Source organism: Castor canadensis, chromosome 4 (assembly GCF_047511655.1).
Source record: "Castor canadensis chromosome 4, mCasCan1.hap1v2, whole genome shotgun sequence".
NCBI lineage: Eukaryota > Metazoa > Chordata > Mammalia > Rodentia > Castoridae > Castor > Castor canadensis.
The window spans coordinates 39,543,456-39,559,455 of NC_133389.1; the positions used below are offsets into that span (position 1 = coordinate 39,543,456).

At 37.8% G+C, this 16,000-nt stretch overlaps 1 protein-coding gene across 1 annotated transcript in view; it reads right to left on the minus strand.

Annotated features, from left to right (window-relative positions):
- Galnt1 (polypeptide N-acetylgalactosaminyltransferase 1) overlaps window positions 1-16,000 on the minus strand; it is a 106,352-nt gene that overhangs the window by 32,098 nt on the left and 58,254 nt on the right. The window contains exon 4 of the mRNA XM_074069997.1: window positions 3,522-3,688. Within this exon, the coding sequence (XP_073926098.1) occupies window positions 3,522-3,688 (167 nt within the window). The remainder of the gene's footprint in view (window positions 1-3,521; window positions 3,689-16,000) is intronic.

Here is a 16,000-nt window from a genome sequence, read left to right on the forward strand (position 1 = left end):
CAATATCTGAGAAATATTACATGGACCTGTAAAGAACAAGTAATTCAAGAGTCTAATAAATCTGATTCTATCTTGCCTTTCCTTTGTTAAGTAAGAAAACTAAAAGTCATTTCAGATTAGGAGCACTATAAAAGTTCTAAGTCTTAACTTCCTGAGATTATGATCACGTAACTTCCAACAGGAATTAGGGATTCATCTGACTTCACTACAGATTCTATAATAGGAAAGTTGTGTCCAAAGTGATCAGAAATGAGATACATAGTGGTTAAGAGGTCAAGTCCCTGGCTTACAGAGTTTGGATACCTCTTTATCACGCTAAACCTCATTAATAAAATGGGATAATTGTAGTACCTATTTCATACTTCTTTAACAAACAGAACTACTTAGTAGAGTAACTGAAATCAAATATCCTGAGGCCATGAGCATACTATGTATGCTATACATTCTAATTAAGAAGAAGCAAATATGAGGAGTAAATGCTAGTAGATCATTTATTTATTCAAAAAGTTCTAGGCCATTTTCTATGTGACAGGCATTGTGGGCACAGAGGCGACAATGGTTAGCAAACGGGCCTAATGGAGAGGTCAGTCTAATGGAGGAAGACAGACATGAAACAGACAAGTCAATGAAGGAAAACTTTGATGAGAGCTGTGCAGGAGTAAGGAGTGTTCTAAGATGTGTTCAGAAGGACATCAAAGTCCAGGAGAGTGTCCATGTCTAGGGAGGTCACAGAATCCCTCTCTAAATAAATCATACTTGAGCTGACCTCTGAGGGTGATTAGATGCTAACCAGGCTGGGGAGAGGATAGAGAAGAATGCTTCCTACAGCACAGTCTCTAGAAGAGAGAACAGCACCAGCACAGGCAAATTATGGACAACGAGTGGAAGTATGGGATTGGAGTGGAGGAAAATGGTTTAAGATGTGACTGCAGATGCAAGATGAGGCCAAGTCATGAAGGTCTCAATAAGAGAAGTGACATGACCACATTTGCATGCTGAAAAGCTCATTCTGTGTGCACTGTGGTGAACACATGGGAGGGGATGAAAGTTTATGCACAGAGACTAGACTGCTGGTTTATTTTAGCAGTCCAGGTGAGAAACGTGTCTCATGAGTAGGAAAAAGCAGACTTAAAGAATTACATAAAAGCAAAGAGCTTCCGTTGGTTTGTGAATCCAACAACAGTCATCTACACAATGGTGCCAAAGAAAATCACATTAGGAAACTCAATCTGGATAGTAAACCTGCAATTATAACCACAAGAAACAATACATAATGGTTCCCAGATATCAGAAATAGAAACCTGGATTCTTGAGATTTTCTTATTTTCTTTTTCTTTTGGAGACATGAGTCTGACTATGTAGACCAGGTGGGCCTTCAATTTATAATCCTTCTGCCTCCACAACTCTTGAGTGCTGAGACTACTAATATGTATCACTAGGTCTGGCTGGATTTTTAGGCTTTTTAAAAAGGCAGCAAGATAAAGGAAAATCAAAACCCTGATCAGGGACTCTGGGGTAGCACTGGGGGAACCCTACCTAGTGACTATAAGCCCCTAGTGGAACAGCAAAGTAGACACCTGCTTATACCAGCTGTCACTCACAGATTTAGGGTAGAGTATTAAGTAAGGCCTGCATGAAGAAAGGGAGAGAACTGGTATATGCAAATTTGTCACCCAGAGTTGTGGGTACACCCACATTTCCAATGAGGTCACATTACACAAAAACTTCCTATTCTCACAGTCTTTGTAGGTACTTGCAGAATAACAGAAAACCAAAGGAGGAAATGGAAATTCATTTTATCTGAGAAAAATATCTCCCTTTGAGAAGTATTTAATTTAGCAAATATCAACATGTAAGTAAACCAAGCACAAGTCACTTGCAGGATAAATGTTTGTACAGTTATGTGCAGCATAATATTTTGGTCAATGACAGTATGCATGATGGGTGCCTGAGATTGTATCACGTAGTGACATTATAGACGTCTTTGTAAGTATATCTTATGTTTGCACAATGACAAAATCATCTAATGATACATTTCTCAGAACTCTCCCCATTGTTAAGTGATGCATGACTGCATATACTGTTCCTTAAATTAGATGAATTTTCTTAAAGGATTAACTGCTAGCAAAAAATTATCCACATGAGATATATACTTTTGCAATCAATAGTAATTATTTCTTTTTTTAGGTATTCTTAATGCATAATATTCTTAATGCATAATAGCGCTCATTCATTTTGACACTGAAATATATTAAATACTACTTAAATATTTTGTGATTATAAATTATTTCTTTAATTAAAGAAAGCAGATAAGCTATAAGGAACTTGAGAAGCTGTATCATATTCTTCACTAGCACTTGTACAATCTAGCAAAATGGTAAGATTTAAATTGTTACTAACACATAAATTACTCCTAATAATATATGATGTGATTAAAGTTAATTACTTTTAAATGCACATATTTAGTGTGGGCACAGGAAGGAGAGGGTATAATATTTGACTAAACCATCTCAGTGGATGCAATGAGAGAATAGGCAAAAGAGTTGAAGACACTAAAAAAAGTAAAAATGATGGGCCATGAAGTTTAAAGCTTTTCAAGGAAGGAGGGAAAAGCAGTAGGAAGCTATTTTCTGTACTTCCCTCTAGAATTTTCTTATGTGAACCTAGGAATACATGATACCAACGATTCCTACATAGATGTGCTACAAGAAAAAAAAAAGATTAGAAAATGCTGGGTTTCTAAGTTTAACAAGTCTCTTTTACTGATGGACTAAGTGAAAGTCTTCTATGTATTCTGCAGTGTGAAATCTTCAAGTAGTACTCAGAATACAGACACCTAATTTGGCCTGAGACACCTAATTATCTTTTTCCCAAAGAGTGTTTCATGAAACAGGCTGGAGGTTCTAAGCTTGTGGAAAAATTCTGAAATTCTCAGAAGGATGATTAGACAAAAGTCATTGCAGAGATTTACTATGAGATTAAAGTGGTATTACATACCACCTTTTAATCTGGTGTATTCCTTTTATGTACCTAGCTATGTATCATTCATGAAACTTTACAAGCAAGGAAATAGGAATACCTGAGAAGAACCTGAAGAACTAAGGCTCTTCCAACTTAGATTCCATTTTGCTACCAAAGATACCTCCTACTATACACAGAACTAAATTTCTCCATTCATGACTAAGGTGGATCTAGCTGACTCTGTCTGCTAACTCAGGACTAAAGGTTGCCAAGGAGGAAATCCTAACAATTTTCCCCCCACTGTTCTACACAAACATTTGCATTCTAAAGCATTGTTTTTTAAAAAAATAAGATCAAGATGCAGCACTAATTAAATGCTTAAACTTTAACTTTCATAAGGATATACTTTTCATATAGGTAAATGAGTTCAAATGCTATAAGTATTTTTGGATAAATTGGACATTTATATAAAATTATTACACTGAAAATTATAGCAATTAGTTTGTAAACCATTAGTGACAAAAGGTAGCACATTACTGGGATTAGAATTTAAAACTTACCTCTTTCACTGGCATCATCTACAAGAACAATCTCTTCTATCATGTGCCTTGGTGAGCGATTAATGACACTATGGACAGTTCGCAGAAGTGTGCTCCATGCTTCATTGTGGAAAACAATCACCACACTTGTTGTAGGAAGATTATCTGGATATACCTTTGTTTTACACCTAGAAACAAAGCAAAATTCTTTTTTTTTTTTTTAAATAATAAATGGCTCTGGACTAGAAGGGGTGATAGAAGAACAGGAATAGTTTTCTCTAGTGGAGAGACTCTTGGTACCTTTTCATTTATTTGAGTTTTGGTTAATGTGCATGTTCAGTAAATAGTACCTACTTAAGGTACTATATTTAAATTAAAATTATTTTAAAGTTGTCATTTATATTCTCAAAATTAGGCAGCTCTTCCTGATGAAGTTTTTGGGCTGACTCATTTTAGTGGAGATTGAACTAAGGCTACATTATCAATCTCAAACTGAATATATTTCAAGAATCCAACTGGACAAAAAAATCAGAACCACTAGAGTGTGTATAATTTACTAATCTAAACAAAATATAACTTCCATGAAGAAAGAAAAATCGAATTTATTGAGTACCTATTATATACCAGTTTTTTAAATCCTCTTAGCCATTCTGTAAAGCAGAAACTTGGCGCCGTATGTCACAAATGAGAAGCCAAAGACGGAGACAGCAAGGAAGCAGCAGGGCCTGAGTGAAGGCTCTGAAGGCCAGACTCTAATAACCAAACTCCTGCTGCTGCCTCCACAATGAAATATCAACATACATCTTGTTTCAGTAAAGACTCTGCCTAAATATGTAATCATCAGAAGACCAAACACACCTGAAATATATTTACACAAATCAACACTTATTTGTATGCTTCTAGCATTTTGTTACAAAGGTTATTCTCTTCTTTCAGCCTTATGAGTTTGATGAAACTACTAGAGTACAGAGTACTAGAGAATAGTAATAGCAGTAAGCAATCAGACATGGAGGGATAAGTCACAGAACATAAACCCCCTCTCTATCCACAACTGTCTCCACAATTCTAAAAGTTGCTCCAGCCTTCTCTTCCTTTCTTATTCCTCTGTTCTCTCAAGTTCCTCAAATCTTGAGATCCCCAGGCTCATGCTATCTCCCGTCAGTGGGGATGGAGAAAGGGGAGGAAACGAAAAAAGAACACCAACTAAACTCTTCTGAAACTTCTGTAACAATCATACTAAGCACTCTCATGAGGACTGTGCACTGGCAGTTGGAAGAAAATACCATTTCCCTGACCTCCCTTTCACAGCATGGTCCCATCTCCTATACCAGTGACCTCAATGTAACTGCCAGTGATCCAGAAGACCCACAGCCTCACTCCCATCTTCACTGTTCATGCCACTCTCACCCTTTGTTTACTTCCAGATGCAGGCCTACACCACCTGCTGCCCTTTCTACATTTCTCTCCTCCAGGTATGAAGTAAAGAGATAGGGCCCAAAAGATTAGCTGCTTAGGCTGTAAGAAAGAAAATATGTTCTCTGAAAATAGCTTCCCACCAAAACTGCTATAAATGATGGCAAGACTATTCATACACACAATTAATACTATCTATACTTTAGGTACATCACAGATGATCAAGCCAAAATATCCCATGTTTTTATGAGAAAAATGTATCCTGAATGCCTGACTTGTGGGCTACTGAACAAGACTTTGAAGCCAGGAATGGCCTGTTGCATGAGTTAAAGGCATTTCAGAGAAAGAGTTTCTTATATTATTTAGTTGAATCACAATGTATCATACATGACCTCCCTTTCCAAGTTAACACTACTTATTATTAAAATTGTCAAGATGACCATGTAGCTTCTAGCTTACCAAAAGAAAAAAAAACTCAAGTGAAATATCTAAGATGATTAGGTAGGTTCTACAAAAGAGAATAACCTAGATGATATGTTAAAAGAATTAAACTCCAAAACTGCACGGAAAAGAATAAGACTATAAGAAGACCAGATGAAGAATCAAAAAGAGAAGCAAAATTAGCATCCAGAATAACAGATAACAAAAGGAAATATCTTAAGTCAAATGCTTAAACAAATCACAGAGGATAATATTCTCCCAAAGCAAATCACAAATTATAGGGGAAATTGTAACTAATCTTAGAACTGGTGCACACACACACAGCCCTACCTGGAGAGCCCTTAAGCACTTGAGAAGAACCGAGGGCCTTTTAGCATTCTGTTAAGAAACCACCTGTCTGTGTGTTTTGGTATGAAGATGGTTTGAGGCTGTCCCCCAAGGTGCAAGTGCAAGAAGCTTCTTCAGTGTAACAATGCTGAGAGGTGAAAGAACCTTTAGGATGTGGGGCCTTGTGGGAGGTCACTGGGAATGCTGCTCTCAGAAGGAACTGATTTATTTCTTAAGGGACTTCTCTCAAGAACATTGAGCCTGACCCCCAAACCTCTCTCGGTTGTCTGTCTTGCTGTGTGATCAATTCCTCTCCACTTGTGTTCCCGCCATGATGACATTTGCCATCAGCCCTCATCATGTTGTAGACGTTCAGCCTCCAAAACTATACTAAATAAACCTCTTTTCTTTATAAACTATTTATCTTGGAAATTTCTTTATTGTAACATACACTGCATGTATATTGGGGAAATACAAAGTATATGGAACTGTGAAAGGCCACAGTTTTCTTTTAACCTGTACCGATTTTGTTCTTCAACGTCATTATGAAAACTAGCCAGTGTTAAGTTTATGCTAATTTTTAAAGTTACCTACAGGTTTTACAAGAGGGTATGGGGCTGGGGTATAGCTCAAGTGGTAGAGTGTCTGCCATTATAGCAAGGTATGGAGGTTAGAAGAGAGAGAAGAGTCTTTGCTTTTACTGAAATATAATATACATACAAAGCCTTAACAAATTCTAAATACAGGGCCAGGCATGGTAGCTTGCACTTGTAATCCCAGCTACTTAGGAGGTGGAGATTGGGAGGATCGTGGTTCAACAAGCAGCCTGGGCAAAAAGCTAGCAAGACCCCCCCATCTCAACCAGTAAGGTGGGTGTGACAGTGCCTGCCTGTCATTCCAGCTATATGGGAGGCCATAGGTAGGAAGATCGCAGTTCAGGCTAGTAGGGGCAGAAATACAAGACTCTATATGAAAAATAATCTAAAGCTAAAAGGACTGGAGGAGTGGCTCAAGTGGTAGAGCACTTGCCTAGCAAGCACAAGGCCCTGAGTTCTAATCTCAGTACCAGGGAGGAGGGAAGGAGACAACAAATCCTTAGTTTATAGTTGAATGAACTTCCACAAAGTAAATGCACCCTGATGAGAAACACCCAGGGGCCTCCTTTGTGCTCTTCTCTACTGGACTTCCAGCATCATGGGTAAGTCCACCTGTTGTTAAAGCAGCAGTCCTCCAACTTTTTATCTTATGATCCTTTTACACATTTAGTAATGAAGGACCCCCAAGACTTTTTTATGTGGGTTATAACTAATAATATTTATATTATAAGTTAAGAGGAATTTTAAAAACACAAGAATTCATAAACACACATTACATTAGCTATCAGAGCTGACTCATCACTATCACACAGTGTGCCCATTATCTATTTATGGCCTCTCAGCCCTGTAATAAGAACTGGCTCCTGTTCTCCTTGTAGCTGGCATGATCCATACTTAAGCTGTCAGTAGAGGGTGATGTAGGGACACTGCAGAAAGACACTTGCTTTCCTAGTTTGCACGTACATTTATTTGTTGTCTTATGGTGAGTACAGAGGCTTGACAAACTTATCTACCATCCAGTGAGCTGCAATCAGACCTTCTCCTGAAAGGTTCCATTGAGATCTAGTAGTAACCCAACAGGTAGATTCTCAGCATGCCTCCTAGGTACCTCAGCACTCTGCTTCCCAGGTTTGGCAACTTGTACTCTGGAAAAATTGATCCTATTTGCCAGTTCTGGCTCTGAGTTCCTGCTTGTTAGGTCTGCCTACCAATACCACTCTGCAGGATACTGTATACCAGGTCTGGCCTGAGAAAACCAACAAAGTTTTCTGCCAAACAGGGAACTGCAATCAGACTTTCTCCAAGGTCTGAATCCCAGCCTTAGGGGAGGGGCTCTCTTCCAGTCTTTCCTTTCTTGTACTGATCCTCGACCCTTATGGTATCCATTATAATTGTTTTAACCCCTTGGAGTTAGTCCTATCATAGTTAATATAGTTAATACTTAAACTTTTTCTATTCAAATGTTCGTATGAATCGTCTTCTGCTTGGCTCCTAATTCATGCGTCCTTCAAACTCCACTGTGTACTAACTGAAGAATTAAGAGCAAAAAGGACAAAGTATTACCATGAAAACTGTTTTGACCTTTCAGACTCCCTGAAATAGTCTCAGAGACAACTTGAGATCTCAGGACAATAATCTAAGAACTACTGACATAGAGCATGTTCTTTTGTCTGAAATGTTTTCACTCAACATTTGTTTATACAACATCCATATTGTCATGTGCAACAGTTTATTTTTATAGTTGCATAGTATTCTGTTACATGAACACACACAGTAATTTATTTCTCCATTCTAACATTGATAGACGTCAGTACATCCAAGTTTGGGTTCTATATACAGTGCAGATTATGTACTTGCATCATTCAGGCAGGTCTTTTGGTGACCACATGTATGCATTTCTGTACTGTTGGGAAGTAGGGTATGTATAAGCTCAGCTTTAGGAGTTTAACCATAAACTGTTTCCTAAAGAAGTTGTTCATGATTCATATTCTTACCTGCAACGTGACAAGTTCCAGTTGTTCCACATCTGCATCATTAGTATTATTTTGTGTTTTTTTTCATCAAATAACTTTTGGGGTGTAAGTTCTGTGAGTTTCAAAACTAGAGATAAGGGCAAAATAGTTTCTGCCTGGCAGTGAGGGGGTGGGGGAGAGGAGGGAATGGGGGAGGTGAAGGAGGGGAAGAGGGGAGAAATGACCCAAACATTGTATGCACATACGAATAAAAAAAAAAAAGTTCTGTGAGTTTCAACACACGTACGTTTTCATATAATTACCACTTTGATCAGGAAACAAAGCAGTTCCATAACCCCAAAGAACTCCCTTGTGCTATCGTTTTATGGTCTCATCCTGTCTCTACATTTGACCTCTGGCAACCAATATCTGTTCTCCATTACTAGAGTTTGTCTTTTCATAAATGTCATATGAATGGTAAACAGTCTTGTAATTTTTTTTTTTTTTTTGGTGTGAGTGGGGTTTGAACTCAGGGCTTTGTGGTTGCAAAACAGACATGCTACTGTTTGAACCATACCTTCAGTCCATTTTGCTCTGGTTATTTTGGAGATGGGGGTCTCGTGAACTATTTGCCTGGGTTGGCATTGACCCACAATCCTCCTGATCTCAGTCTCCCAAATAGCTAGGATTACAGGTGTGAGACACTGGCGCCTGGCTCAGCCTTGTAATCTTTAAGACTGGTTTCTTTCATTTGGGATGATGTCTTGGAATGCATTCAAGCTGTTGTATGTTTTAAGTATTCTATTACTTTTTATTGCTGAATAGCATTTCATTGTATGGATATCTCACTGCTTGTTGATCCATTACCTGTTGAGCTGTTTCCAGGTTTTGGCCATTATGAATAGAATTGCTATAAACATTCAAGCACAGATTTTAATGTGAACATGTTTTCATTTCTTTAGGATAAATACCCAGTAAGGGGCTCACTGGGTTACATGGTTAACAGAACCTCACAAAAGACTGCTAAACTCTTCGCCAGAGAAAGTGTAGCATTTCTCATGCATATTAAAAATATATGAAAGTTCTAATTATTCTCCATCTCTGTCAGCATTGCATATTACCAGCATTTTAGCTATTTATTAATTTATTTATTTGACAGCACTGGAGTTTGAACTCAGGGCCTTGCGCTTTAGGCAGGCACTCTACCACTAGAGCTACGCCACCAGTCCAGCATTTTTTATTTTAGCCATGTAAATATGAATAGAATGGTATCTTACTACGTGTTTAATTGGCATTTCCCCAATGGCTAATGATGTCTTTTCATGTGCTCACTTGCCAACCAAAAAGCATTTTGGGTGAAGTATCAAGTCCTTTGCCTTATTTTCATTGCATTAAATTTTTTTTTACTGGGTTGTATGCTTACAAGTTCTTTAAATAATTGGACACTGGTGGTTCATGCTTGCAGTTCTAGCTACTTTGGGAGGCAGAAATTAGGAGGATCATGGTTGGAGGCCAGCCTGGGCAAAAAGCGAGACCGTATCTCAAAAAAACGTAATACACAAACACACACACACACACACTCAAAAGGTTAGTGGAGTGGCTCAAGTGTTAAGAGCACCTGTCTGGCAAGTGTGAGGGCCCACCCAAGTTCAAATCTCAGTACTATTAAAAAAAAGTTCTTTTCATAATCTCAGTAAGTCCTTTGTTGGATATTTGATTAGCAAATTCCCTTCCAGTCATAGCATATCGTTTCATTCTTTTTACAGTGTCTTTAGCAAGTTTTAAATTTTGATAAAGTTCAATTTACCAATTTTTCTTTTATAAAAATGCTTTTAGTAACATATATAAACACTCTGCCCAATTCCAGGTCCTAAATATTTTCTCCTAAAAGTTATAGTGTTAAGTTTTTGATATATGAGCTAATTTGATTTAATTTTTATACAGTATCAGACAGGTTGAGATTTACATTTTTACTATTTCTCTATTGCATGCCTTTTCTACCTTGGTCAAAAATCAAACAGCACAACAACACAGTGGTGCATACCTACAACCTCAGTACTCAGGTGGCCAAGCTGAGAATGTGGAGTCCGAGGCCAGCCTGGCCTATACAATGAAATCCTGTCTCAGAAAGAAAAACAAAACAAAAGAGAAGAAGAAAGAAAACAAAAATCAAACAGCCCTATCTGTGTGAGTCTATTTCTGAATGCCCTACCGTCCTGCTCATCCATCCATCCATCCATCCATCCATCCATCTATCATTTACCTATCATTTCTTTGCCAACATACCACTCTTAAATGGTGAAGCTTTACAGGAAGTCTTGAAGTTGGGTACCATATGTCCTCTAACTTCATTCTTTTTAAAAATTGTACTTCCTTTGCCTTTATAAATAAAATTTTAAATCCCTCGTTGGGATGTCAATGGGCACTGCATTAAGTCTATCCGTCATTTGGGGGAGAACTAAGGCTTTAGTTTTTCTTTGCACACTTCACAGGGACTGTCGAAGTCAAGTGGCAAGAGACAGCAAAAAGAAAGTAATGGTGATTCTATTCATGCTGTCCAGACATCCTCTGGTCAGAGGCAGGATTCCTCTCTCTCCCCTCACAGTTTTAGCTGCTTACCTAGTTACTGCTCCGTCCCTCCCACCCTGTTGTTTTTTGGACTACAAAGAGGGAACATCTCTTGGGCTCTTTTCTTTCTGCATCCAGTGCATATTTCTTAGTTTTGGGTTGCCTTCAGTTCAGTGCTGAATGAAAGTGGTGAGAGCAAAAGTCCCTTCCTTGGTTCTGATCTTAGGACAATGCTTTCAGTCTTTCGCCATTAGGTGTGAACAACACTGAAAGTTCAATTAATAAAAGAAACAGCTGATAAATCTGACTTCAAATATTTTGCGTTCCCAAAGGAAAAAAATGAAAAGACAAGCCACAAACTGGGAGAAAATAAATAAATAACTCATCAGGTAAGTTATTTGTATTGAGAATACATAAAAGAACTCTCACAACTCAGTAATAAGATGACAAATAATTTAATAGAAAACAGGCAAAAGATCTGGAAACATATCATAGGCGTAAGAATGCCCAATAAGTAAATGAAACAATCCTCAATATTAGTAGTAGTTAGGGAAATGAAAATTAGAATCATGAGAGACTACTTCATTCTCAGTAGAACATCTATAAGAAAATAAGACAGTAAAGAAGTGGTGTTGATGAAGACATGGAGAAACTAGAACCCTCATAACACTGCTTGTAGGACTGCAAATGGTAGAGCCACTCTGGAAAAAGTTTACCAATCTCTAAAATAAGTTAAAACACAGAGTGACCATCGGACTCACCAATTTCCTTCCTAGGAATCAACCCAAGAAAAATGAACATTTATATCCACAAAAACATTCTTAGGAACCTTATAATTGCCATTAATGGAAACAAACTCAAGGTCCATCAACTGGTAACAAGAGGAACAAAGTGTGGTATTTCCATGCAGTGGAATACTAGACAATAAAAACTAACAAAGGATTCATGATAAAACATGGGTGAATCTCAAACATTATCCTCAGGGAAAGAGCCCAGTCACCAAACACTACATAGTATATGAGGACATTTACATGAAATGTTCAGAGAAGGCAAATCTAAACAGATAGGGAGTCATTAGTGACAACTCAAGCCTAGGAGTGGGAATGGAGAGTGACTATTATTAACATATAGGGGAATCATTTAGAAGTGATGGAAATATTCTAAAACTGGTGATAGTTACAGAACCCTGAAAAATGACTATAAATCTTTGAATTGTTCATTTTAAATGGGTGTATCTTTTTTTGTGTGTGTGATACTATGGTTTGAACTCAGGGCCTCATGCTTTCTAGGCAGGCACTCTATCACTTGAGCCATTCCTCCAGCGACCTGGGTGTATCATTTTGGTTCCAAGGGAAGATGGAGTAAGTTACACTCCATACCATCTCTCCCAGTGACAGGAACTACAAGTCCAGACAGAATCCATAGGGTAGTTATTTAAAGGGGCTTTGAAATGTAAATGGTAGCAGGTCCATGGAGAAAGACCAGAATCCAAAGTGAATCAGTGGTGAGTTTTCTATTCTTCTCCCATCTGGCATTAGGTGGCCCACACTCAGATACAGTCTAAAAACAGGAAGTATACGCTGGATGTGCAAAGAAACAGACCTAAAGAAAGTCCTCTTTGGTCTGAAGAATGAGAAAGGAGTGTCTTAAAATTCAGGAGTTTTTTTAAACCTCCTTTTCTCTTTCTTTCCTAACCTAGCTACCTTGAGAAACACTAGACTGGATCAACAAGTCTGTGGTGGGTGGGATGTGTGTAGAAACCAATATTAACTGGCCAACTTTTTATTTATTGTTTTTTAGTTTGATCAAAGTTATACACATACATGCTTAAAAACTCAAACAGAATTCTAAGTACCGTGTCTGTTTTTACTTCCTGACTTTTAAATTCCTAGTTCTAGGCATCATGCGCTGGGTTCCTTTTATAGAATATGAGGATTTACTTCGTTCCTTTCACCATACCAATACATACACTTCCTTGTCCCTCAGTCTGTCAGTGTAGTTATACCACAACTTTGGTGGCATAGTTATTTAATATTTATATTACAACTGTGTAAAATGCTGTTCATAGCTGAATTATATATTGTATGAACACTTTTCCTTTTCTGCACAACATTCCCCCTTCATTTCATGTTACTTATTTTCCTTTGGTTAGTTTACTATGTACTTGCCACTAATTTCAAACTCTGAAAACATACCCTAATAAAGGACGAGTGCAGATGGGCAGGTTTTTCAAACTATGCCATCACTACCATAGTGAGCTGATTCATTAATGAGAGTGAGCAGTACACTGGAATAGAGCTGGAGAAAATCCCCAGTTTTTTAATAATAAGTAAAGATGAATATGGTTTCATTTCTGTCACCATGTACAACACTAAGTTAAAAGACAGCTGTACATTTGCTTAAGATAGTACTCATCTCAGAAACACTGGGATGACCATGCAAACACTTAAGAATTCAGGAATGTACAACAACAGAAGTTGCGTGATATTTACTCTATTACTTCTCAATGTTAAAGTTCGATTCTATTTGAATTCTCAGAGTACTGGTCCCAAAAGGTCCTGCTCACTAGCTGCTTTCAATTAGGTTCCTGAAACTGAATTAAAGGTCCCTGATGCATTATCCCCTTTATGCTAACAAAGACCCTGAGACAGATGTATTACTCTCCCAATTTTGCAGATGAGAAAACTGAGGCTTTGAAGAATGAATAGTTTGCCCAACAAGTGGCAGAACCACACATCAGATCCACAACTTAGGATAAAACTTGTGCCACTCAACCATCATCCATATATATGTCAGACACTATAGCATCAAAGAACTCAGAAAAGACTTTCCAAGAAATTTCAAAACCAAGGTGAATATATACACATAATCGAATCATGCTCTCTATGTCCAACCTATTCTTTATCATCTACTAAATTTAGTCTGTCATTAGCTTTTACCAATGACAATTCAATATTTCATACGACATCTGGCCTCTTGCCAGGCAGTGTTGGCCACATTACAAAATTTCTTCCCCGTGTACTCTCATTCAGATTAAGATCAACTGAAAAGAATCATAAAGTCAGGCAAAATGACGTTTAAGAGCACATGTTTTGTTATCAAGACTAGGATCAAATTTCATTTGGGTCACTTGCTAAATATACTTCAGACAAATCATTTAACCTACATCCAAGTTTCTCATCAGTAAACTGGGCAAATCACTCTCATTGTGCTCAACTGTTTAACTGCAATAATGTGTTCAGTGCCTGACACATCATTAGCGCTAATGCTAACGTGGTATTACTACTTTTCAGACATCTAAGAGCAGCTACATAGGATGGATTTGGAGCTTGAATGACTTGGAATTTGTTGTAAACCGTTTCTAAGATCACACATCACAAAAGTTATATAGTGATTGCTACTTCTATTTAACTCTTAACAGTGGGACAACGTCATTCTTTCCTCCTTCCTGTCACGCACTATGTCCTTAGACACCTATAAGGCAGTAAAGGCTCCTGGCAGACAGAGGATGATCTGGACACAGCCTGGTACAGCACCTGTTAAGCCCATGCCCTAGAACAAGCAGGCTTTTCTGGATTCACAGAGGTGGTGAAAAAGTCACATGCCAGGGTCTGCTGCATGCATTTATCCTTTTACCTCAGAGAACTGGTCTGAAAAGCTGATGCTGACTAGCTTTACTCCAGCTTAGTGTAGGGACAGACTAATGTTTATATGCATTTCTTATCTGACATATCATTGTGAATCCACTTTGGGAGTCAGGTTGTGAGTAGCAAAATGAGTAGAGATGGAAAAGGCCATTTGGAGTCAGTTTTTCCTGAGAATCACCCTATGAGATAGAGCTCATTCCCTGAACAGAGACCTCTCTATTCTAGGTGCGAGGAAGTATTTGAATCACTTTACATTTTCCCACAATTAACCATGTTTTTTTGCCTTATTTTACAGATAAGGATTTTGGGGTATAGAAGAGTCTGGTAATTTGTTCAAAATCACAAACTTGATAGTGGATTTTGCCACTATCAAGAAATTAATAAGAAATTCACTTAAGAGTATAGATTGAGAGGCTCCTGTGTAAATATGCATGTAGGTCCAGAAGAACAGACTGGAGGGAATGGTGAAAACAGCAACATTTAAGGAATGCCCCAGCACTAAAGAAAATATGACTGCTTAGATTGAAAGTACATTATGTGCACTGAGTATATAGATAAGTAAAGATAAATCCACACTAGATAATCACAAACATTCAGATCCTACTCTAGAGGAATAAAAATAAAATGTACAGTTTCCAAATCAAGAGTTGAAAGCTAAAACTTTACCTATTGAAAATGTACCTGTTAGGAAAGCAGGAAAGGAGGAAAAAAAAATTTAAAAAGATAATAAGCAGAAAACTAGACTTACTAGCTCAAACTTTATGAAAATCTAGCTCAACTCAATCCAACTTTGCACTTGTTTTGCGGCTAGCTGACTTAAGCCAGCGTATATGTCTAAAGAAAACATGTCCATGCTGAATGGTCTCATTTTAACGTTATGACCACAAACCTCACATAGGCTCTCGGCACTCTCCAGCAGCACTACTCCATTTCCTAATCAGTCCCTACAAATTCTTTCATATTTCTCAGGTTTCCGGAACCTTTATCAACCTCTTTCACTATCATGTTTCCAATTTCACTGAAAAAATAAAAGCCATCAGATGTGAATTTCTGTAATTCCAGCAACAATGCACCATCCCTTATTCATCTGGATCATAAACATTAAACATTGTGCTTTTTATGTTGGAATGATCCCCATTCTTATCTAAAATCAACTACATTCCTTCTCACCTACTTATGTCAAGGCTTTTGCTATTAATACTCTTTTTTCCAAAGTTTTCCTTTCAATTGAATCACTTCCATTATCCTGCAAATACATTATACTATACAACATCTTAAGGGAAAAACCAATCTCCTGTGATTGCCAGATCCTCATTAACAACCTCATTCCTCTCATCATAGCAATTTCACCTCAGAAGCACTACTATAACTGCTTTACTTCCCACTCATTCCCAACACAAAACAACAGTTTGCTGGGTTCAATTCCCACACTGTAAAAACAAAACAACCAACCTCCCCCACATACACATACAATTTTGATCTGAATGAGTTATTACACAGCAAATGTGCATGCACCTCACAAGTCCATCTTGCTCTTGTTACCCTCTCTTTCCTCC